The sequence below is a fragment of the Artemia sp. Qi Xiang Cuo genome, chromosome 16, assembly GCF_049724085.1.
Source record: "Artemia sp. Qi Xiang Cuo chromosome 16, ASM4972408v1, whole genome shotgun sequence".
Classification (NCBI taxonomy): domain Eukaryota; kingdom Metazoa; phylum Arthropoda; class Branchiopoda; order Anostraca; family Artemiidae; genus Artemia; species Artemia sp. Qi Xiang Cuo.
The window spans coordinates 26,605,873-26,632,440 of NC_142809.1; the positions used below are offsets into that span (position 1 = coordinate 26,605,873).

At 36.6% G+C, this 26,568-nt stretch overlaps 2 protein-coding genes across 3 annotated transcripts in view; both read right to left on the reverse strand.

Moving 5' to 3' along the window:
• Kap3 (kinesin associated protein 3) overlaps positions 1 to 26,568 on the reverse strand; it is a 288,557-nt gene that overhangs the window by 110,941 nt on the left and 151,048 nt on the right. The gene's annotated exons all lie outside the window — the stretch shown is intronic.
• On the reverse strand, positions 19,075 to 19,791 carry LOC148942726 (putative Bax inhibitor 1). The gene has a single exon (XM_089102685.1). It carries the CDS (start codon positions 19,771 to 19,773, stop codon positions 19,075 to 19,077), a length of 699 nt encoding a protein of 232 aa, XP_088958811.1. The 5' UTR covers positions 19,774 to 19,791.

Genomic DNA, 26,568 nt, shown 5'->3' on the forward strand with positions numbered 1-26,568 from the left:
ATTTTTCTCTCTGGCACGGAACTCGTTTCCGCCCTGTCGACTTCTGGCACAGAACTCTTTTCCGCCCTGTCGACTATTTTTCTCTCTGGCACGGAACTCTTTTCCGCCTTGTCGACTCCTGGCACGCTCTTTTCCGCCCTGTCGACTATTCTTCATGGCACAAAACCTGCAGGGTTTTTAAGGTTTATCAATCCAATAGCTAACTCTTTCTTCGCCCATGGGAGCTCAGAGCTTCCTGTCCCAGGATCCTCTGAACCCGTTAACCGCTCAGACCTTCCTTTCTCGGGATGTTCTGTACCGGTTATCCGATAGTCCTTTGGTCGACTTTTGTCCGCCCCTTCACCAGCCTCATCTCTCTCTTGACATATACTTAGAATTTTAGTTATTGGTTTTCACCAAGAAAAACCTATTTCCAAAGTTTACAGAATATCGCCATACAATTCAACCAATGACTCCAGATTATATGCCTTCAGATCACCGAATCAATTTTGGCAGCAGAAAGGACACTGAGATTTGACAGCAGTTTCTGGTGAAGCTCAAATCGTTGTTTCCGCTCGGAAGTGAAGTGGTTCAGGAAAGGAATAAAGAGTGAGGTTCTGTAGTGGTTGAGAAGACCTGGATCGTCTGCATGCATACTCCGGCCACTTCTCGTCCTTGGACAAGTCATCTTCAGCCCTAAGTCGCTGGCAAAACGTTGAGCTTCGTCGAAAAAAGACGTGAAAGCAGTAGCAGCATTTCCTTGCATTTCCTTTGTTTTTGAAAGGACAGTTTCCACGTGGCTGCATGCATCTGCCAAATCACTGTCAACTGACTGAAGAGTGTTGCACAATGGAAGCATAAGGCAGAAAAGCTCTTTGACCACATGGAGACACAACAAATTGCGACAGGTTCATTGTGTCCAGCAACTTCGCCGCTTTTGCAGACGTTTCTGCATCTCTGTTCTCTTCAAGAGCTTCCAGGGATCGCAGGATTGGTCTGTAATGCTCAAGAAAACGCACGACTGAATTGTGGTGCTCCACCCATCTTGTTTCGCAAAGTCAGGTAAAGATATATATCCTTGAATCCGGTAGTATTTCGTTGATCTTCTCTTTTAAACTCTGTGTCCTGAGTGGGGAAGTATGGTAAAAACTGCAGACTTGTGGCAAGACATCGAAGAAATGCTTAAACGCCAGAATAGATCATACAGAAGAGATTACCAAGTTGAGACTGAGCGCACTACAATGGACGTAAAGTGCCTTCAGATACTTTTCACGTATAACAACCTGGACACCCGTAATATGCCCACTCATCGCTGCTGCACCATCATATCCCTGACCAGCCATTTTGTAAAGATTAAGACCAAGACTTTCGAGAAATTGAAGGATTGATGAAGCAAGACCTTGCCCAGTCAAATCAGAAACTTGGTAAAACCAAGGAAGTCCTCATTCAGGTTCCCTTTGAAAGTCAATTTCAAAACCCATTTTCTCGGTGAAAATGTTTATTTCCATACTTTTTCATAATTTATAATTTGTATTTTTGCATTATTTTATTTGGGTTATGTATTCAAGCTAAAGGCATATAGGGTTCAGAAATTCATTTTAATAAAACCAAATAAAGTAATGCAAAAATACAAATTATAAATTATGAAAAAGTATGGAAATAAACATTTTCACCGAGAAAACGGGTTTTGAAATTGACTATCGAACTAAGAGCTAATGGAGTTGGTGTGGAGATACGAAATTTTGTAATACTCACTTCCTTATTTTATATACCCTGTATATATATGCCCTGTTTTGCGATAATGCAGTCGTAATCTTTGAACTATTTTTATCACGACTGGATTTTGGATCTTTTGGTATAGCAAGTGCTAAGTGTTTTTTTTATATATTTAATGTACTAGTTACAACCTTTTGAGCTTAAGTCCTGTTCCTTTGTCTGCTTAGAATTAAATAAAAGTAATCATATTCATACCCCGCCTCTCTATAACGTTATTTAAGCTTCTCATCTATACAAGTAGGCACGTCTCATTTAATTAATCAGGCCAACCCTAAGGAAACACTACCCAAATATTAGTCACCCTTAAGGTAGTAACCAATACCTCTTCCAAGAGCATGATTAACACCCACTTTACAACGACCAATTTACCTTACTACATCTGGTGGCCTCCAGAAGACTGGGTCGAGAAGACCAAATAAGGTGGTAGATTAAAAAAAAAAAAATGACCTTACCAGAAAGCAAAATGACTTCCTAAGAACAGTACTTGAAATTGCAAAAGTTATACCAGAATAAGCAGGAGCTTCCGAAGTCGATGAATTCATCCAAAAATTAAGAATTTTTGACAATTTAACGGAAAAACTTGACGGTAAAGTAAAAAAACAATGAGTAACAGCCTGATTAAGGGGACGTGTGCTACAATATTTTGAGTCAATTAGAGAAAAAGAGATAAAGGACATTGACACTCTAATTGAATCTTTCAAAACCAGGTTCATAGAGAGCCTTTCTGAAAGGCTAAAAACTGAGGTAGTTAGGTTTAGCGGCTCAACCAGTCTTCAGGAATATGTGGACATGATTTGTCGTTCTGTATGCTTACAATTGGGTAAAAGCGGAAGAGATGAGATAATACAAAAAGTATAATTGAATACCTTTGCACAAGGGTTGCCAAAAAAAAACTAATCTAAGGCTGTAAGACTAATATCATCACGGAAGCCTGAAAATCTGGAGAAGGCTATTACCTGGGTTTAAATTGAGGTAAAAATTGATAAAACTATGAAAAATTTTGATCAGATTTCAGTAAATGGCAGAGAAAAAAAAATTAACGCAGACTATGGAAGACGGCAAAAGCGTGTGAGATCTGAGGACACAGATTGTGAACCAAAACAGCGCAAAGGGGGCCAAAGGCCATCTTCTGTGGAATTAGGCGACTGATTCCACAGACTTGAGTCCTTTGCGGTCTGGAACAACAAAAACTAAGACAACCCACCGCCAAATCATACAGATATTAGTAGAATCAACAAGGATAGGTCTCAGATATATAGAAGTAACTATAGACCCCGTAAAAGCCAGGAAACTATCGGACAATACAGAAAAAAGATTTCGTTGGTATTACTGTGGAAAACTGAATCACTATGCATCAGATTGTTGGCATAGAATATAAAAGGAAGGGCCAACATACAATACAAGAAACCAGTTCGGACCACAAGGTAGCAGGAAGTTAAAAAGACTGGATATTAATAATACTTGGCAAGTACCAAATTATATTGCTGAATTTATACCTAGAAATCAGGCGGTTAACAACACTCTAGGTCAAACCAGTAACACTGAAGAAAACTGGGAAAACTCCCACGACTTTCGGCAAACTTACAGTGGGCATTTAAACTGAGACACCAGTCTGCAAGAGTCTGCAGACCTCAGGTCCGTATTCCGGGGGGGGGGGGGAGGGGTGTTACCCGGTTTTGAGCCCCCACCAAAATTTTTGGGCGAGTCGAAAATTAGTCTAAAAAATACCTGTAAAGACAAAGCCTCACCAGGAAAAAAAGATGTGCTCCAACACTAAATCCTATTGCATTTTGTGGATAAACGGTTGTACAATCGCTTACGCAATTACTAATTGCGTTCCTAATTTACTATCCCATTAATCCGAATTTATTATACAAGGTCAGGTGAAATTGGGGTTACCTTATTGCCAATTAGGTTACCCTATGGTCCCCTGAACTTGCATAGTATATTAAGATTATTGAGCACTCGAGGCAATGTTATAAGAGGAGGGTGCAAGATTGTCAGTTCAGTTCAATTTCGGACTTGGATAGGAGAAGAACGATTTCCAACATGAAGAGGAAGTGTGACATTACGTCGTTTTTCACGCCCAAGTGGACCAGGGATGTTTCTGACAGTGGCGTTAACGGGATGTCTGCGAAGCATTCATCTACACCTGTGGATCTGGAGTGCACTGGAGCCATCGTTGAAGCTTCTGAATCACGCAAACTGTAACCAACTACAACACAAGACGCACCTGCACCAACCTAGTCTTTATCATCGTTTACAAATGACATCGCTACTTTTTGGAGATTGTGCATTCTGTTCTCGTCAGAGACAGATGGCAAAGACTGTCTATACCAACGATTCCGGCCCCATTTCGGTCTCATCCAGAATCTTCTTACAATGATGGCAACTTCCGAGCACTACTGCGGCTGAGGGCGAGACACGGTGACGATGTTCTGAAGAACCATCTTCTTTCTGCGGTCGGAAATGCCTCATATCTTTCTTCCATCATCCAGAATGGTATTACCGCCGCATCCGGGGAGCTTCTTCAGCAGTCTATTTTGGAAAGAGTAAACGCAAGTCCAAGTTTTTCGGTGATTGCCAATGAAACGGCGGAAGTTTTGAAAACTGAGCAGCGGTCTATTTGCGTCAACTACACTTTCAAAGGGAACCTGAATGAGGAATTTCTTGGTTTTACCAAGTTTCTGATTTGACTGGGCAAGGTCTGGCTTCATCAATCCTTCAGTTTCTCGAAAGCCTTGGTCTTAATCTTAAAAAAATGGCTGGTCAGGGATATGATGGTGCAGCAACGATGAGTGGGTAACTTGCGGGTGTCCAGGCCGTTATACGTGAAAAGTATCTGAAGGCACTTTACCTCCATTTTAGTGCGCTCAGTCTCAACTTGGTAATCTCTTCTGTATAATCTATTCTTGCGTTTAAGCATTTCTTCTATGTCTTGTCACAAGTCTGCAGTTTTTACCAAACTTCCCCACTCAGGACACAGAGTTTAAAAGAGAAGATCAACGAAATACTACCGGATTCAAGGATATATATCTTAACCTGACTTTGCGAAACAACATGGGTGGAGCACCATAATTCAGTCGTGCGTTTTCTTGAGCATTACAGAGCACCACAATTCAGTCGTGCGTTTTCTTGAGCATTACAGACCAATCCTGCGATCCCTGGAAGCTCTTGAAGAGAACAGAAATGCAGAAACGTCTGCAAAATCGGCGCAGTTGCTGGACACAATGAACCTGTCGTAATTTGTTGTGTCTCCATGTGGTCAAAGAGCTTTTCTGCCTCATGCTTCCACTGCACAACAATCTTCTGTCAGTTGACAGTGATTTGGCAGCTGCATGCTGCCACGTGGAAACTGTCCTTTCAAAAACAAAGGAAATGCAAAGAAAATGCTGCTACTGCTTTCACGTCTTTTTTCGACGAAGCTCAACGTTTTGCCAGCGACTTAGGACTGAAGATGACTTGTCCAAGGACGAGAAGTGGCCGGAGTATGCATGCAGACGATCCAGATCTTCTCAACCACTACAGAGCCTCGCTCTTTATTCCTTTCCTGAACCACTTTACTTCCGAGCGGAAACAACGATTTGAGCTTCACCAGAAACTGCTGTCAAATCTCAGCGTCCTTTCTCCTGCCAAAATTGTTTCTGTGATCTGAAGGCATATAACCTGGAGTCATTGGTTGAATTGTATGGTGATATTCTTCCGGAACCAGACTGTCTGAAGCAAGAGATTAAGCTATGGTGCATCAAGTGGGAGAATGTTCTGGCATCAGAGAGGCCTACTTGTGCTGTGTCTTCGCTTCAGGCATGCGACGCCACCTTTTTTCCAAATCCTTTTCTTCTTCTGGCTGTTCTTGCGACGTTACATGTTACCACTGCTACACCGGAAAGAAGTTTCTCAACGCTCAGAAGGCTCAAAACCTGGCTAAGAAACTCAACAAGAGAAGAACGACTGAGTGGCTTAGCCCTCCTTGCAGTCCATAGGGACGTTGACATCTGCCCTGACAAGGTCTTCGACATTTTTGCAGGGAAGAAAAATCGTCGCCTGGAGTTTGTTTTATAGATATTGGCTATAATATTGGTTCGCTTCGCCCTTACTTTTAGCTAAAAAAAAACAACTAAAAAATATATAGACTACTTCTAGTATTTGGCTTCTTTTTGCATTAACTGTTTTTGCTGTCTCAAAAACAAAAAAATCAGTTTGTAGTTTTAACTGTATGTAAATACTTGTCTTGTTTTTGCGTTACCAAAAAAAACAGTAAATAAAAAAATTAAAATAAAGGCCCTTAAAGATAAGAATGTATGCTTAGTGGGCGCGTCCTCGTTCGCAAGGGGCGGACTAACGGTTTCGAGCTAACGTAATGTTGCTCGAGGCTGTTAGACAAAGTCCCCGGGAAAAAATCGGATTACTAACTGTCCCTTGGCTTGAAAAACAAGGAAAATATATTGGTTTGAAAATCAAGAAAAGTGGCTGAAATCACGATATTCCGCATCGACAGCAAGTTTGTTTTTCCGTTTTATTTTTTTTTTCGCCTCCGCTAGCTCGGCAATCGAAAATCAAAGAGAGCTGTTTAATGGCTCATATGAAAAGGAATTGAGGTATTTGAAAACCTTTGATAATTTAGAAAAAATTATTTTAAAAACGAAATCCTATTTTTTTTATGAAAAACTGCATTTTTCTATAGCTCTGTAGAAGAAAATTTTCTTATTATCGTCCTGCATATAAAAATCAAAATAGGGTTTTTCCATTATAAAAAGTATGTAGATTCAGTTATGTAAAATACAGAAGTTTTTGGGGGGTACTTACGAAAAATATGATTCCTCAACTGAAACTAGAATAATTCCAAAAACCTTTAAATAAAATTGTTTTTATTTAACTGCAAACTGCAGAAATATTTATGATGTCTGAGCAATAATTTTTAATTTTTCAATCCGAACTAGAAAAACACCATAAATTTAGAATTAGATTTATTTTTGGTATCAAACAGTCCGTGGTAACGAACTGTATAAGTAAGAGCGACTTAATAGTAACTCAATAGTAACTAAAACTCTAAAAAACGGAATTTTTATACCAATAGATACATCGAAAGAATCAAATTTTTTTTTGCTGATCTTAAATATATAAGTTTCACCAAGTTTTAAATGTATTTTAATCTATTTTTAATATTTTGCGGGTTGCAGCGAAAGCTAGCAACCTAGTAAGAGACATTCACGCCCAATAGTAGAAAACAGAATATATATATATATATATATATATATATATATATATATATATATATATATATATATATATATATATATATATATATATATATATATATATATATTTATGCATAGGTAAATTTTTCGCAAATCATATTATTAACTTACGAATAAAGTAAACATACCACTCGATGCTTTTTTATGTTCTTTCTAAATATAATAATCATTTTTGTCGGAAATGAATTTTACCCCCACCCCTATATATACTGATTCAGGGCATATATTTGCACATTAGGGGGTGGGGGGGGGGTTACGTTTAAACTTACCTCCCATTTACATCAGAAATACAATTTACACGCCCCCCTTAATGTGCAAATATATACCCTGAATTAGAATAAGGGTGGGGGTAAAATTCATATCCGACAAAAATGATTCTTCTATTTGGAAAGAGCATAAAAAAAAAATCGAGTGATATGTTTACTTTATTCGTATGTCAATAATATGAACTGCGAAAAAATTACCGACGGGTCTCCATGTCTGGTTTCCTTATACAGTATATAGCGGTGGGTACCGAATAATGGATAAGTACTAATATATACATATAGTAGTAAATATATATAGTATACATAAATACTATATATATTTACTTAGTTTATAATACTATAAAGTAATATATATAGTATAAGCCTAAAATTGAGGCTATTGAAGAGGAGATATGTTAGTAAGACAGTTCCTATTTTTATAATATGCAAAAATGGTAGTTGTCAAACTTTGAAATCGATTTCGCTATACTTACCTCCCCGCCCCTCTAATATGCAGATGTATAGTTAGACAAATTGTATATATATATACATATATATTATATATATATATATATATATATATATATATATATATATATATATATATATATATATATATATATATATATATAAATATTTGAGGATGGGACAGCCCTTTTCATATATGGAATAATTTCTCTTCGTTCTAAGTTTTAATATCGTTCCTTACTTTCAGTTAAAAAAAAACTTGTTTTTTTTTATTTAATTTCTGAATGTTTTTGAATTAATGCAGCTTTGATGTTGGCTCACCGTACATGAATAATTAAAATGAAATTTGCATATTAATTTTACTGCTAGGGAATCCGGCGCCCCTTTCATAGAAATATTCCTTCCCCCAAGGACAAATCCTCCATGGAAAGATCGTCCCACGTAACCCCCTGCATTGATCCCCCCACCAGAAAATATCCCATCTAAAAACGTCTTTTCTGTTTCTGTTGCAGACATTTTGGTGGCACGTCAACCCTTCGCGGACAGAGATACGGGGCGAGGCCTTTCATCGAGACTGGCGTTAGAAGATGGAAGGAAATCTCAAGCGTTCTAGAAGAGCATGCAAGAAGTGACCGCCACAGGGACAGGTCAGTTTCGTGGACGAAGTTCAAAGCTATACAAGCCAAGGAGATACAACCCATCGCATCTGTTTTGTCAACGGACAGGAACAAAGAGATGAATGAAAACAGGGAACACGTAAAGGCTTTACTGAAAGTAACGGCCCTACTGGGGCGACTGCGTACAGCCTTTCGCGGCCATGATGAGACTGAATCTTCGGCAAACAAACGACATTTCGTCGAAACTTGCAATCTTCTCGCCGAGTATTCTCCCACGCTTTTCAACAAGCTACAAAGACGATACGGTCACTATACGTCCCACGAATACCAGAACGATCTAATTTCAGTTATCGGATCTAGGCTTCGGTCTACAATAGTGCAAGAAGTTAAGCGTGCCAAATACTTTGCTGTTCTTGTCGATGAGACAAAAGATAATTCGAAGAAAGAACAGCTCGCCATTCTTCTGAGGTACTTCGACGAGGGAAAAGTACGAGAAAGACCAATAGGATGCTACCATATGAAAAGCCTGGATGCTGAGAGGTTAGCCAGCTTCATTCACGACACAGCGGCGAAACTTGGTCTCGACTGGAACTGTTGTGTTGCTCAGTGCTACAACGGAGCAAGCGTGATGAGCGGACCCTTCTCTGGTGTTCAAGCGCGACTGAGAGCGAAAGCACCAAAAGCAATATACATTCATTGCCATGAGCATAGACTAAATTTGGTCATTGCAAACTGCGTTGAAGGTGTTGGGACTGTTGGCTCATTTTTTCGTTAGTCCAAAATCTGTACACGCTCATTTCCAACAGCAACACCAGACATTAGCTTTTTGTCGAGTCCCAAAAGGCTACTCAACTGCCAGTCCTGAAATTAGAAAGTAGTGCTGCGACAAGATGGTCATACTGGTATCGATCAATATCGAAGATAAGACTCCGATATGAATGATGTTCTGGCTGTACTGTCTGCAGTCAGCGAGAGAGCTGATAGTGAAGCTCGAGCAGAAGCAGCTGGGCTCCAGAGAAAAATGGAATCTTTCACAGTTATATTCCAGTTGCTCTGTATGGAAGCAATTCTGAGGACAACAAACTCCCTTTCTGAGCAGCTGCAGGCAGTTGATCTGTTAATATCTAGGTCCCGTACCTTGATTCAAGCAACAAGGAAGGAAATAGCTAAACTGCGCTCTGACACTTCATTTGCATCGCTTTTGGAGAAGGCAAAAGAGTTTGCTGAAGGTCTTGAAATTGAAGTACCTGACGTGAATGGACCCGCGACCGGATCCTCCTCTGCGGGTCAGAAAGGACGACCTAGAAGAACCCAAAAAATTATCAAACACCTGAAAGAATTCATGACCACTTCGACGTTAGGAAAAAACTTTGTTGAATCCGACAATAGAGCTCCAACTCTAGCGGAATAACTTAAAAGAGAATACCTGGAGACTGTAGATCGTCTGAGTGCGGAATTCGATAGACGGTTTACAGATAACCTTCCATTGCTCGGTACACTCGAAGCTCTGAACCTCAGCTCAACCAAGTTCATCGATGCACGGCTCCTCAAGCAATTCTCTGAACTTTATTCTGAAATTGACATTGACCAGATTCTTCTTGAGGCCCAAGCTGGTATGGCCAAGCGGTTTTTGCTCGAGGAGGAGGCAAAGCCGAAGAGCTTCATGGACGTCATCGATAATATCGAGACACTTCCAGTGGCCTATTCAGAAAGTATCAAAGTTTTTCATATTGCTGCAACACTTCCTGTCATGGTATCCATACATGTACTCTAGTTTTTTGGACTGGAAATAGTGACGAAATATCTGCGCCCGACCGAATGAGATGATCGTCTTAGTCACCTGCTTTTGATCTTTGCAAAGAAGGTTTTAGTTAAAAACCTGGATTTCGGCCAGCTTGTTAACGACTTTGCGAAGATGAAACCACGACGGTTCCCTTTGCTGCCTGTGTTCACTGATCTGCTTCAAAATTTTGTTGTATTTTTTGATTTTGTAAATATACGTGATCGAGCAAAGTTTTGCATCGTCGTAGCCGGAGCGTGACTCCGACTTGGACTAAAGTATTTACTGTAAGCAGCAAGCTGAAGAATTCGGCTACAGAATATACTTTAGTCAAAGCGTGAGTTTCTACAGAGGTTCGGCTTTCGTCAAGTTATAGTTTCGGAAAAGTGGAAGATTCCCAAACGGCTGTTTTTTTAACATCGCACATACCGTTTCCACTTCCTTCAGATATCTGGCCTTTTCCGAACCTATGGCATAAGAGCGAGAGAAGGAAAGGCAAAGCAATTGAGACCATTTCCTTAATTTTACGGTAACTCCCGCGGAAGGCAGTTTTTTTTCGGATAAAGCTAGAGGCAATTTTTTTATACAAGCCTGCTTCGGGGCCCACGTCGATTGCTTGCCCACCCTAAGGTTTGGCTGAAATGGCGCCTCTGCCCCAGATATTCTAGGACCACTGGGTCGATACGATCAGCCCTGGAAAAAAAACACGCATCCGTGATCTTGCACGGATGCTTTTCACGGATATCTTTAACGTTGTGCTTTATTTTCGTAGAAAAAAAAATTACTTTATTTATTTTAGTTCTTAGTTCAGGATCAGTAAAGTTATTATGTTTACTGCAAAAACATTTATGGTATCTGAGCAATAATTTTAATTTTTTCATTAAAACTAGAAATAGCTGAAAATTTTTTAATTAGTTTCACTTATTACGCCATATAAGTAAAAGGTGAATGCAATATTTATACACGTTTATCAAACAGTTCGTAACCGAAATAGTAACACAAATCAAACAATAGTAACCTAAACTCTAAAAAATGGAACTTTAATATCAATAAATACATCAACAGAATTGAATTATTGTGCTGATTTTCAATATACAAGTTTTATTAAGTTTACCCGTACGCATCAAAAGTTATGAGCCTGAGAAAATTTGCCTTATTTAAAAAAAAAGGAAAAACGTCCCCTAAAAGTCATAGAATATAAATGAAAATTACACCATCAGATTCAACGCATCAGAGAACCTTACTGTAGAGATTGGCAGCTCCTGAAAAGAGATCTGAAAAATGTGGAATTTTGTATTTTTTGCCAGAAGAAAGATCACGAATGTGTGTTTATTTGCCTTTTTCCCAGAGGTGATCATATCGACCCAGAGATCCTAGAATTTTGCGAGAGGGTTTATTTGAACAAAAATTAAAAGTTCTAGTGCCTTTTTTAATCAAAAAACAAAATACATAAAAATAAAATCACTTAAAAAAAAACTGCATTTTAGATGTCTTTTCATATTGCAGATTTAAAAAAAAAATATTTTTAAGCAATCATAACCATATATGAAGTAATAAGTGACGTGACGTAAGATCTAACACCGATTGTGCACTAATAACCATACATCAGAATTGACAAAATTATAAACTGCAAAAATATTTATGGTATCTGAACAGTAATTTTAATCTTGTAATTTAAACTGGAAAAATACCTGAAAATTTTAAAGAGTTTTATTTTTTGTTTGGTTTTTGATACTTTTATATAAAGGATAGATACCGTTCATAAATGGTGTTTTCAATACGGTGTTTATATTAAAAGACGATCATTAGAAGAATAAACCATTGTATACATTGGACCTGAGTAGCTGCCTGATTCTTTGAGGGTCGTCTCTTAATACTCCAAGGAATAAAAAACCGTAGGCTTTTCCCTGTTTGTAATCAGGGATTTTTACATAATCTAGTAAGAGACGTTCACGTCCAATTCACATATAGAACTGGATACTGGCATATTTATCTGTGGAACTGAACGCTACTGGTTATTTTGTTTGAGTTTTCCAGTTTTTTCTACCAGCTTTTGGTTTCTTCGTCGGTTTTTTTTTGCTTGATTAAAATAAAGAACGACCTCTTGTCTCTACCAACTTTTATAGGCCACTTAACTACAGTATAGGCTAGTACAGTTATATTTAAATTACATTAAAATCCCCACAAAAGCTCCATGGCTCCATGGATGCGTTCCGCATTTTAGGGATGATGTGTCATGATATTCTTCGTATCTATCCCTATTCTAACTACAGGGTTTGGTAATAGACTGGTTCTTATTATACTCGCGCCAAAAATGGCTTTCTCCGCCCAAAATATAAATGGCTTTCTCGCGCCCAAATATAAATTAAGCAATTTATTAGTCTAAATGCTTCCATCATCATTAATCTTTCTTTTGGCTATATTTGTTTTAAAGCTTTTCTCACAGAAGAAGTTTTTCCAAAAAAATAAAAATAAAGAACTATTCTAGACCAAAAATAAGCAGAAATGAAGTCAAACAATTTTCGAGCATAAAACTATCACAAATCCCCGTCAGTAACTAAATGAAACTCAAAACGAACAGAAATTACAGTTAATTACCAATTCAAACTTAAAAAAAAGCAGAATCCAAGATGAATAGGGCTGACTACCCCCCCCCCCCCAATGCTTTCTAGAGACCAAGACATAGTTTGCATTTTACTGAATGCAAATCCGTATGCGTATTGTGTAAAAGCCACTATGATTTCTGTCTGCCGTTTTTTGATTCTTCAATAAGTATTCTAAGATAGATGGATAGATAGATAGATAGATAGATAGATAGATAGATAAATAAACAGATAGATAGATAGATATATAGATAGATAGATAGATAGATAGCTGGATAGATAGATAGATGGATAGATAGATAGATAGATAGATAGATAAATCCTTTTTTCCATATTAATTTAAAAAAATTTTTCTGAAAAAGAAGTTCTCTAAAGAAAAGTAAAGGCCATATTAAACTTAATATCAGAAGAAATAGAAAGCTACAATAACTCAAACTCAAAACAACCAGAAAATAATATTAAAGAATAAATTTAACCCAAAACGAACAGAAATTAAATAATAAATTACTATTAAAGAATAAATGAAACCCAAAACGATAATAATAATTTCTAATCTAATAGTAATTCATTACGAATTTCTGGTCGTTTTGAGTTTAAGTTATTGTAGTTTTCTATTTCTTCTGATCTTAAGTTTAATATGGCCTTTACTTTTCTTTAGAAAAAATCTTTTTTGGAATTTTTTTCTTCAATTAATAAAAAAAAAAAACAAGCTTTCAAACTGAAAATGAGGACCTACATTCAGACCTACAGTCAGAAAGAAAGACAGTACATGAAGATGCTGTGTAGACTTTAGGGCGCTAAATGCAGTCATAGTAAAAGATGTTATGAAGTAACCAAAAATAGATACAATTATGGATTCATTAGGAGGGTCAAAATATTATACGAGTTTTGACCTGATAGCAGGATAATTGCAAACAGCCTTACATCCAGAAACGAAACACAAACCAACAGTAATTTTGGACGATGGAAGAACGTTCACATTTGAGTACACGCCTTTTGGCTTATCACTTAGCCCCAAATGTTTTAGCCGACTAATGAACTTAGTATTGGAAGATGATCAACAAGGAAAAAACCCAGTATTCGATACAGAATGGGGAGAGAGAAACCTTATCTTATTCAGATGATATAATTTTATTCACAAAAAATATAGAAGACCATTTAAATGGTCTGAAGAGGGTAGAAAATTCGAAAAAGCAGAGTTCAAGCTAAAAATAGAAAAGCTAAAATTTGTAGTACCACAAAAATAGGTCTTCCTCAGACACTTGATAAATTCAGGAGCTATTTCGCCAAGTCCAAAAAATCTCACGGTCATAGAGCAGTTAAAACCACAAAAAGATCAGACAAGCTGTAGATCAGTATTTGGATTATTAGGCTATTTCAGACGCTACATCAAGAACTATGCTGCAATAGCTCAGCAGCGACTGTTCATATAAAAGGTCGTGCCAATATCCTACCGGATTTTCTGTCAAGAAACCCAGAAGAAAATAAGAAATTAAATATAGCAACAACCGTGAACAGTGGCCTTGTCGATGCAAATATTTGATCAAATCAAAATATGTCGCTACATCAAGGACAAAGATGAATTTTTTCTTGCAGCCATAAAATCCTTTTACTAAACGGGAAAGAGCTTACAGAACACTTTAAACACTTTCTGACAGAGCTAGATCAATTTGATGTAGATGTAGGAAAAATCTTTGGATAAGATATCATAGAGCACCTCAAGAATAAAGAAGAAATGACCTAAAATTCTTCCCGTGATCCCAAAGTCACTGGAGGGAGAAAAATTACAGATGTCACATGCAAAAAGTGGTTGCCACACGGGAGAAGCGAAAACGCTTGGACGAATAAGGGAAAATCTTTATTTTCCAAAAATATAAATAAAGGTAAAAACCTTCATTCCAGGGTACCAAAAATGTATCAAACAAAAATCGACACAAAAATGCCTAGCGCAGAACTAGCACAAAACCCTTGTCCCAACGGAGTAAGAGAATTAATTTCCATAGATAAATGGGGATTGAGAGGGGGTTTGCCAGTTTCCAAGAAAGGAAATTGATTTGTGTCATCAATAGTAGATCATTTCAATTAGCACCTTTACGTATTTCCTATCAAAGATGAAAAAGCACCATAGCGGAGGTTTTGGTAAATAAACTATTTTTAGACCAAGGAATTTCAAGGACCAAGTTTTAGGGTCAGACTATTTGACGAAATAACTGAATGCCTAGGAATAAAACGTTAGATTACCTCTGCTTATATGGCTTCTGCCAACGGGAAACTCGAACGCAAACACAGAGAACTAGCGTATATTTTAGGCATACACGCGAGAAAAGAGCCAGCCATAAGGTGTGACCATTTACCTCAGGTCATTTTTGCCATAAACACAGCGTATTCACGAATTTTAAACAAAACCCCATTTTTAAACACTCTAGAGATCCAAGACTTTATATGCAGTCCATAGAAAACTATAGAACATACTACAATATAGAGCTCTATAAACAGGAAATTATTATGCGCTTGAAAAAAGCTGTCGATCAAGTTAAGAAAAAGATGTAATTTCAATTAAAGAAAAAACTTAGAAAGAAAGACACGACGATAGAAGTAGGAATAGGACACATTACGCAGATGGAGATCTTTTATATGTACAAAAAACAAATCTGAAGGGAACGAAGAAGTTAAAACCGAAACAGGATGGACCTTTTAGGATAATCAATTTTAACCTAATCACACATAATGTTTATAATACTATACACTTCGTTACCACGAACTGTTTGATTGGTATCAAAATTCCGTTTTTTAAAGTTTCAGTTACTATTGAGACGAGTCGCTCTTACTATAAAGTTCGTTACCACTGACTTTTTAATTTTTTCAATAATCAAATATCTTTGAAAAGACAGCAGTATGAAAAGAAATCAAAAATGCAGTTTTTTTGTAAAAAGTGATTCTATTTTTTTTTTTTTTTTTTTGATTGAAAAGGCACTAGAACTTTTAATTTCTGTTTAAATGAACCCTCAAGCGACAATAAAGGACCACTGGGTCGATACGATCACCCCTGGTGACAAAGAAAAGGCACGCATCCTTGATCTTTAGAAAACACGCACGCAGAAAAGACGCGTCTGTGATCTTTCTTCTGGCAAAAAATACCAAATTCCAAATTTTTGCAGATAGGAGCTCAAACTTCTACAATAAGGTTCTCTGACATGCTGAATCTGATGGTGTGATTTTCATTAAGATTCAATGACTTTTAGGGGGTGTTTTTCCCTTTTTTTCAAAAATAGGGTAAATTTTCTCAGGCGTGTAACCTGACGTTTCGTTATGATGGGTATAACTAAATTTGATGAAATTTACATATTCAAAATCAGCATAAAAATCCAATTCTTTTGATGTATCTATTGGTATCAAAATTTTGTTTTTTTAGAGTTGCGGTTACTATTGAGAATGGTCGCTCTTACTATACAGTTCGTTATTACGAACTGTTTGATCAAGCAACTACCAAATAACCATAATATATGGTTTAAAGCGCAACGAAAACAGACTGAAGAAATAGTACATCATAACCGAATGAAGAAAGGCTTTTTCTCAAAACCATGGAAATCTGAACCTCTTTCCTCAGAGGAAGAAGGAATAGTACGGTTGGACTTACATACATAAGAAAACCATATCAATTTTTGCCCGTTTTAACGAACAAAACAGTTGGTTAGAGTGGAAAGAATATTTGACCCGCTCTTGGCTAAAATATTTCCATCCACGACAAGAAAAAATAAGTAAGGTAAAAAATCCATCTGACAGTAGTGATGAAAGTGACGGAGAAGAAAAAATCCCAAGATAACCTAGCTTTCCAAGGAAGCCACTTAAATTTACAAAGATATTCACTAGTACAAAATGTGGAAAAGAGAAACTCACTAATTGTGAAGAACATGGTAATAGATGAGAAGATAAACCAAAAGAAGTAGAAAAATCGGAAGACTTCTCCAAATTCCATACGTTAGAGGCACCAGCGGCTTTAACACAGAAATGGTTAGTTAATACACGCCACAAAATAAGGAAAAGGCGAGCAGCCAGTGAACCAGAGAGCACTTCTAAAGAAACAGATGTATCTCAAAACTCGAGAAAAATTAGTTTAAGAGACAAACTGTGGAGAAAGGTTAAAAATCCAAAAGTCAAACAGCAGTACCAAGTTCGGCTGCTCAAGTCTCCAAATCGCTAACAGAGAATGCACAATGTCAGGAAGCACAAAGATTACAAAGCTTTGATAAAGCTACTAAACCCAGGGCAAATTCGAAACCGAACCAAAGAAAGACTTGTCAATATTACAGGGAAGAAACAAAAACATTGGTAATTTTTAACCCTAAAGAACCGCAATGGACTGATATAGGGAGAGCAAGCAATGCTCTAAGCCGTTTAATATTTGATTAAATTAATATAGCCAAAAAAGAAAAAAATTGAACAAAACAATCAAAAATATTCAGTTCTGATTTGGCAAACGTTTCTGCACTTATGTCCCAATAAACTTACAGTTTTCTTAAACTTACGTGTTAATTAAACATAGATTTCTTCATTTACAGACAATGTATAAGTTTTCCTTATTAAAATACAGGGAATAGTGAAGTGCCCCTCAGTATGGTAAACAGCGTAACAATTAGCCTAACGATTTACAGAGAGAAACCATGTCTGATTTATTTGACGTCACAGATACAGTAATCAATAAGTATCTCGTAACTTTTGACAGGTCAATTTAAACTCAATATATTTTACATATTTAGAATCAGCATAAGAAGGCAATTATTTTGATATATATATATATATATATATATATATATATATATATATATATATATATATATATATATATATATATATATATATATATATATATATATATGTATATATAAAATATAATATATGTGTATACAATTAGGGATTACAACAATTCAAAAACGTTTAAAAATAAAACCAAAAATTTGAAGCTTAGTAGAAAACGCTGTTAGAAATTGAATTTGCTTAATAATCAAATATATTTGAAATGACACAGTATAAAAAGACACTAAATTGCGTTAAGAGCAAAAAACTGGCAATTGCCCAGACATTTTTATATATTTTGACCAGGTATTATAACAATTCCAACACATTAAAAAACAAAACCAAAAGTTTGAAGCTTAGTAGAAATGCTTGTTTTCGGGAAAATTGGCATCCTGATATATTCTGGCCTAAATAAACGACTTATGTGAGTGACATCATTTTTATGTATATCAGTAATGCAATGACGTCATTACAGTTTTCAAACCTATGAGAAAAAATTAAGATTTTCAAGTATGGAGAAATACGCTAAATTACTAAAAGAGCAAAAAACTGGTAATTGCAAAAATATTTGTATATATCTTGACAAAGGATTAGATGAATTTCCAAAACCTTAAAAAAAACAAAAGTTTGAAGCTTAGTAGAAGTTATTGTTAGAAATCAGACTTGCAGTAATAATCAAATATTTTTTGAATAGATCCAGTATGATAAGGCATTAAATTGCCGAAAGGAAAAAAACTAGTAATTGGATAATATTTTATAAATTTTAACAAGAGATTACAATAATTCCAAAACCTTAAAAAAGAAAACCAAAAAGTTGAAACTTAGTAGAAATCAATCAAACAGTTTCAAACAGTTCGTGGTAACGAACTGTAAGTAAGAGGCGACCTGGCTCAATAGAAGCCAAAAGTCTAAAAAAAGGAATTTTGATATCAATAGATACATAAAAAAATTGGTTTTTTGCTGATTTTAAATATATAAGGAAAAAGTCATAGACTTTGATTTATAGATTTTTTTTTCTTTGGGCCACAACCTGTTGGTGGCTGTATCTTCTAACCGCCCTTTAATCAAAAACAAATAAAAACAATAATAATTATTAATAATTTAAAAAAAGAAAAAAAGAAAAAAAAAGAAGGTAAGGAAAAAAAAATTCAAGAAAACAATTAACATTGTCACTATCTAACCATCCTCCCCCATCCCCTCTACCTCTTATCTCCCTCACCCCTTCCCTCTTCTTCTCTTCAATCTCCAAAAATTATCCTCCTTTTTCAACAAAAAAATGCTTTAGCTTTTTCTTAAATGAAACTAAGTTATCGGCCGCTCTAATACTATCCTGGAGACCATTCCAGACCGTAACACCTATATTCCGTAAAGCAAAACTTGACCTTGTTGAATGTCGTATCTCACTGACCAAATGGTCAACATTTCGTGTAGAATATTCATGGTAGAGAGAATTGCGGGAAAATACATTCCAAATGTACTCAGGAGATAACATATTCAGACACTGACAGACAAACACATAACTGATAATCACGCTTGTACCCAACATTCAGAATGTCAATTTTTTTGTAAGATTGGGCAGTACTTCTTCTTCTTCTTCTTATTGTCCTTGTCTTCCAAAATACAAAGCAGTTTGATGAAGACATTCACGAGGTCAAGGAAGAGTATCAAACTGTGAGACAAAACATCCTCTTCGCCCATGCGCTTCCTCTCAATTATAAGCTGAGTATCATACAAAACGTAAGCACAAAATACACCAAGGCCTATGTACATTTCCAGCACAAAGTTTCCTCCCATGAACAGTCTCAATAAAGTTATTGATAGAAGGTAGGTTGCAAGAGGGGCACCTAGAAACAGCCACTTTCCACTTGGTGACAAGATAGAGCAGATACTAAATCCAATAAAAATCAAGGCAGTTCCAGTAAGAGCCGTTGTGATAATTGTGGGATCATTGAACAGCAAAATCATCTGGATAAGGGGGGCCAAGCTCACACCAAGTGAAAAGCTGTAGACAAGGAGCATTGATAGTCTTATCCCAAACATGTGTTTCGTACAGCCCACAAGCATAAATCCAAAGAGTGAAACGAGGGCAAGTACAGCACCAACCTGCGGTGTGACAATTTCTGTCAACACCTGGATGTATGTGCCAAGGATACACGAGACAACTGACATGGCAAGGATGGTATATACATTAACAAGATGTTTGCGAATTGATGCTTCAAGATGGGAGTTAAAGTTTTGCTTGAATTGTTCCATGATTTTCTTAAGATTACTTGTTAATACCCGTAAAACGTCGTGTCAAGTACCAAGAACCTATCAAAAACCCAGACTAATTTTAAAATTTTCAGGTATTTTTATGGTTTTAATTAAAAAAATTAAATAATTACTCAGACACCATAAATATTTTTGCAGTTTATATAATAACTTTAACAATCCATGAAATAAAATTATTTTATTAAAAAATTTCAGGAATTATTCTAGTCTCAATTCACCAACCAGATTTTTGTTAAAACTCTAAAGGAATTACTGTATTTTATACAGGTATATCTACATGCTTTAGATTATGCTAAAAATACCATTTTGATCTTCATATGCAAGATGATGTTAATACCATTTGCGATTACATGAAAAGACATTTAATCGCCTAAAGAGCTAAAAACTGGTAATTGCAAAAATATTTGTATATATTTTAACAAAGGATTACAACAATTCAGAAAACTTGAAAAAGAAAAAAATTTGGAGCTAAGTAGAAATCGCTGTTAGAAATCAGACATGCAGTAATAATCAAATATTTTTGAATAGACTTCAGCATGAGAAGAAATTTAATTTCGTAAAGAGCGAAAAAACTGGTAATTGCAAAAATATTTCTATATATTTTAACAAGGGATTACAACAGTTTAAATACCTAAAAAATAAAGTCGAAAAGAATTTCTATGCAGAGTGTAACTTGGTTCATTTTGTAGATAGTCTTGTACACTTTTAGTGTGAACACCCGTGACTTTGGAAAGAGGGGAGGGTGAGCTTAAACCCCCTACCTTACCAATATTTTCATAAGCACCTTTCAGAACTTCATTCATTTTAAACGTAATAACGTTGCGTAATGCCCACTACCCTTTTGTATACTGGTTGTTGGTGGTGGTGACGTTGACTTGATACGTCTTTTCTTTTGTCTAGCTATCAGTGGTGGGCTAGTATTTTCCAAAATTGATTTAAAATCTTCTTCTTCTTCAAGTTCATATTTTAATGGTGTTGATGTTGACGATGCACGTTCATTTAAGTTTTTAGAATTTGTCTATTGCCAATAATACTTTTGGGGAAGTTTAATGTATTTAGAAAGTTGTATAGATGAGTGTCAAATGATAATAGTCCTTTACGATTTGTAACCATGTCATACATTAAATCAAGTAGATTATAGCTCTTGCCCTGAATTATAATCCTTTCCTTATTGCTCTCAACTTCAATTTGACCACTTTCCAAGAGATAGGTTAGGAGTCGTGTTATTTTTTGACGATATGAGAGGGGCATTAGATTTCCAATTTTCAATACAATTGCATCCAATTGCTTCTTATTTAATTGTGTTTCAACAGTAGACTCTTGAGGAGATTATTCTTTTTTGGGATTTGCAGCAGTAGCAGTGGGATCCGATCGAGAGTGTTTGCCACCTCGGTGAGGTGCATTTGAAGTAGAAGCAGTTTTATCATCCTAGATATTTTCACTTTTAAGGAATTTAATGAAATTGTCCTGAAAGGGTTCCACGAGCGAGAAAGTGAGTTCTATTGGAGTCAGATTTTAGGATCTTGCCATTCTCTAGAGAAAACTGTTTACAAGTCCTGCAATTATTGGCAGTAAAAGTGTGAAAAAGCTACCGCCTGCCTGAAGAAGTCGTTTCCCTTTAAAACTCTTTTCTTTCCTTTTAGAAGCCCACGTACGCAAAACGGAACGATGTTGCTTTGCCTGTTCCTTAACTACTTCTGGTAGTTGAATATTACCCTCGTTCAAATTTATACAAAGTTCAGATATTAGATTAATGAAATCGTTGTCAATACCATGTTTGAGCATTGCTTTTCTAAGCTGAGGTTTTGAAGTGCTTAGAACTGAAAACAAATGTCTATTTTCATGTAGTTTCTTCAGTGTCATGATAGCGACTAATAGGTCTTTTTAGTGTTCACCGGGAGATATACTGTAATTTCATTGTCGAAAATTTCTGTGACTACACGCAGATCCTGGGGTATAGTTTGATTAAGGTCCAACAGGATATAACCATTGGGTTTACTTGTTGCCTGATCGTGTGATGAGAGCAGAAATTTAGGGGCACCCGAATAGATTTGTTTATTGAGAGTTATTAGCGAGCTAGAATCACGAACAACTCTGTAGATGAGATAGTAGGTATAGTTCAAAGCAAGTGTTCGCATACATTTGCTCTGATGAAAGAGATTGTGTAGAACCAGAGTAACGGAAATCTGTTCATGATGAGAGCGAATAGTGAACAATTGCAGCATTTGCTGGGACCATTGTTCAATAGATTCAGCCAGATCGTCAATGATTAACCAAGAGTTTGGTTCAATAATGTTGAAAACATCAAGTCCCTGTATGAACTGTATCTGCACCAATCCCATGGCAGCAGCAATTGCTTTTATTTTATTGTATGACTCCTGCCAAATACTATAGCAATAGTAGATTTTTTTTGGCTTTTCCACAAACATTCTATCGCAATTTTTAATTATTTTAGTTAAGAGTGTTGTTTTGCCCGACATTGAGGGCCCACACAGAAACGATCTGAATGGTGTTTTAAATTGATACATGTTCCTTTCAACAGTTCACCTGGACAACTAACTATAGACCCTAATTGTCTAATGACTGAAAAATTTTCCCTACTACTACTCTGTTCTTCAAGAAGACGAAGACGAATAAAGAATCTTATTTTTTTCTTTTATTATATACACATAAAAAAGTAACAATACATTGAAAAAAAATACACTTTTTTTAAAATTTATTTATAATAAAAAATACAACATTTACATGGGTACACACAGAAAAAACACTTTTGTTTATTTACAGAGAAAAAAAAATACAACATTAAATTAGAGAGAGAGCACTTGAAACATTTACAAAAAAAATCTGCTCTAAGTAAAAAAAGATAACTTTGATATTGTGGCGGTGCGCCCCCCGCGCTAGCGGCGGTCGCCCCCCCCCCCTGGGCCACGAGGCCTCCCCCCTGCCGCGAGCCCCCCCCCCCCCCCCTGGCCCGCGAGGCCCCCCCCAAAAGGTTTTTAGGAAATAATTTACAGGACTTTATTTAAACCGAGACTTTCCCTATGGGCAATACATTCGGCCCGGTCTGAAGTTAAATAGTGACCAAGGGGGAGGGTGGTCACACCATCTCGACAAACGTAGACCTTGTCGGAAATTGTACTGCAGGCTATTTTTTCTACATTTACAGAAAAGGTCATGTAGTTGTGGGAACAAATTGTCAACAGTTTGGCTTGTGGACTTGTATTTTCAGCAAATCAATTCATATAAATTTCCATGTTAAAATTCTTATCAGCACAGTGCGCGGCTAACACTTTACAACGTTTCTTGATTCCCTCGTCGTGTGTCTGTATAAAGTACACCTTCAGTACCTACAAATATGCCACAGGAAATCAAGTCGCTTGCTATTTCTTATTTTAAAAATAAAAGCCGATTGGGTGCCCAACGCTTTACTAGCTCAGGGTAAAGACTACTCCAAGTTGGGTATTCCATTCGTGACCTGATAATTTCACCGTGCGCATAATCATCGAGTAGATTTGGGGTTTTTGCTTTTAACAGTAAAGAATGCATGTCACCGTAGCAGACCTCTATTTGCCCCTTTTCAGGCCACTGTACCTTAGCCCCATTGTAGTAGAATTCCAACATGAGCTTCTTTGTGATCTCCAAGATAGTACTTCCTGCAGCAATATTTTTATTCAAGACAATGCGTCTTTTTTTCCTATTCAAAAGTACCATGTCCGGGCCAATGATTGTGAAGGAAGTGTAATTTGGATCGGCAATAATTCGAGCACTTTGTTCAGGATCGGTCACAACGTTACAACGATTTTTATTACGAACACTCTCACATATTTCGCCGAAAGCAGAATTCATAATAAGTTTATAAATTTTTTTTTCGGCCTTCGTCTGTGCTTCAGAATGTTTGTTGACAAACGTGTCAACAAATGTTTTCAAATAGGGTTTTTGACTAAACTGGAGTGCTCGGTGAACCTTTGTGACGTTGAAACCATTGTTACACATCCATTTTAAAGCTACATGATGTACAACTATGTTTTTTTTCGGCAGAAGGTCAGCAATAAGTTTTTGTTTTGAAGGTGTCCAATGCAATCCGTCCACCTCGACTAAACGCCTATTGCGAGGACTCAAAGAGTCCTTAGTCACAGGTCTATTGATGCACGGGAAAACAAATCCTTTACTGAATCGTGTAGTTCGACTGGTGTCTCTCCATCAATTTCGAAAAACCATCCAACTGGTCCATTCTCCACAATACTGTAAATTTTGGGGAAATGGGGAGCTTGAGGGTCATTGAGCCATTTATAGTCACCGCAGGGTAGTGCATAATGGGACATGGCTGAGGGGTAGAGAGAATTCATATCAAGGAAAACTACATTCGATTTGGTCTTCTTCTTCTCTCCTGTTAGATCAGGTTCCAAGAAATGTTCCCAGTGAAAAACAAAACCCCCCCTCCGTCATCTTTCGAAGAAGAGGGACCGATCAAGGTTGGTAAGTAACCCAATTTTTCCCCACCCATATTCAGAATAAGTTCAATTACTGGATAATGTAAAGAAAAATAATAGCCGAAATGAAGATTAAAGTCCTCATAGATTTTATCCATATTTTTACACAAAATATCTAACACATTTGACACGTCACTTAAAAAATACAGCTTGCAATAGTCAAAACCATATTTACACCCTCCTTCTGCCCAAAATTTTTTAGCAAATCTGTATTCCTTAGGGGTGCAACTACGATCGTGAAGACTGTCATAAAACGATTCAATTGGAGGAATAGTTTCTTCGGCGAATCTCGACATGGAACAATAATAGTTATAAGGATATATGCGCTTGACCGTTAACAAATCATATAAATCATTTGGAAATTGTTGCTTGAGAAGGGGGAAAGCATTGCTGCCGTCATCGTTTTTCTTCACTTGAATGAATTCGCTCAATGATTTGGGAAAAAAACTGCATGAATCTAAAAAACGAATTTTATGCGTATGATCAATGCTAGCGTTAACAAATTTCCACATAAATTCCAAAACAAACACCTTGTCCGCTAATTTAGGCACGATTTTGTACGTAGAGCTGTCTATTACCTATGCATCATTTATTGTTCCACTTCGAAGATGTGCCAATGCTGGTAGAACCTACTTTAGATTATAGTTAGCATTATGTATAAAAACCAGAAGAAAAAGTTGTTTTTTAATTTTTAAATTACATGATTTGTGAGCCCACCCTCGAAAGTTACTTTTTCCCGTTGAATTGGGGTCAATAAGGTGGTCTTGGTCCTGCACCGCGTCTTTTGGGGCAAGGGCACTTCTACACACACGGCAAATTGTACTTTTGTCCAGCGCCCGCTTCTCTTTATCCAACAATGTCATTGGATAATTGGTATGCCGTAACCGTGAAATTGCCTTGTTTGCCATTTTTATTAAACATATCAATAACTTTTCCATACGGATCTCCTCGTCCATAGTAAAAAAACACTTCCAATTGCATTTTATTGTTGCAGTCACGACGAGTGTGTGCGTAGGAACACGTAACTAGTTTGTTTTCCTTGACTATATTTGGCCTTGATGGGTTTAATACCTCAACAAGTCTTGTTTCACAGTCTAAAGACACTTTATCAGATCGTAGAAGGGAATTTTGGAAATTTTTAAATTGTAAAGTGTCTTTGCATTCTGCCGGCATTTCTATTCTTTGATTTCCATGAATTTTGCAATGCTCCATGTGATCTAAGAGTGTTCACTCAGATCTAAATGAAGTAAGGCACAGGGGGCAATAGAAACGTTCTCCAAATTTTCTGCCTTGAGATAGGAGTCGACTTATTGCTGTGACGGGAAAAAAATGACCATAAGAATTTACATCTTTGGGAGGCTCGTAAATAACCCATACCCAATTTTTAACATTATCTACTGACGGTGTCCTCACTGAATACAAAACTCCTTTTTTATTCGGTTTTTTTCCCCCATCTACAAATTCAGTGTCATATTGGAGAACAACCACCCCCACCCCAAGATTTTCATTTGCTTTTTCGAATATGCTTATTTATTTAAAGGACACCCGATTTATTACCACTAAAAAAAAAAAAATTAAATTAGAGAATATATTTCCACCATTACGAGCAAGATTGTCGAGATTTTTCATTGATGATTCATCTTTTAATGTTTTATGGGCTGCTGCTAAAAATGTATATTTAAAGCTTTGCAGCCCCGTTTCATATCTGGAGCCCGGAGCCTCTACTGTAGCCGATATATCTGGGTGGCATTTTGGTTCGGTACTTATCCCACCCTATAAGATAAAGTTTTTTTTAAACCTAATGAGATTCGGATCCTTGTGTTCACTCTATAAAATGGCGAACCCGCTACCCATCCCAATAAGTGTATCGAAATTTTAAAGTAATGAATTCGACAAGTTAGAACAGTTTTCTTCATATTCTTTTACACACTGGTAAAAAGTCTGGTTGGTTTTTGAAAAGTGAAAATAAAAAATATCAATGTCTATTATTGGTAGTTAATAGACTTTTGATTTACTGCCGCTTTAATTCCTCCTTCACAACTCAGATTATGGATCTGAATCTCACTATTTGCTCGAATTTTGTCGATATAGCTATGGAGAACTTTCACGGGGTCATTTAGAATAATGCCAGCGTTTTCCTCGAGGGAGCAAAAATCTACCCTGTATGTTTGCAAATGACCCAGAGCAGACTCTAACAAATAAAATTCACGCAATTCAGAGGACATAGCACTTTTTTCATGTCCTGTCCCTGTTTGTTCAGGACTCAATTCACTAATAGTAAAATTGC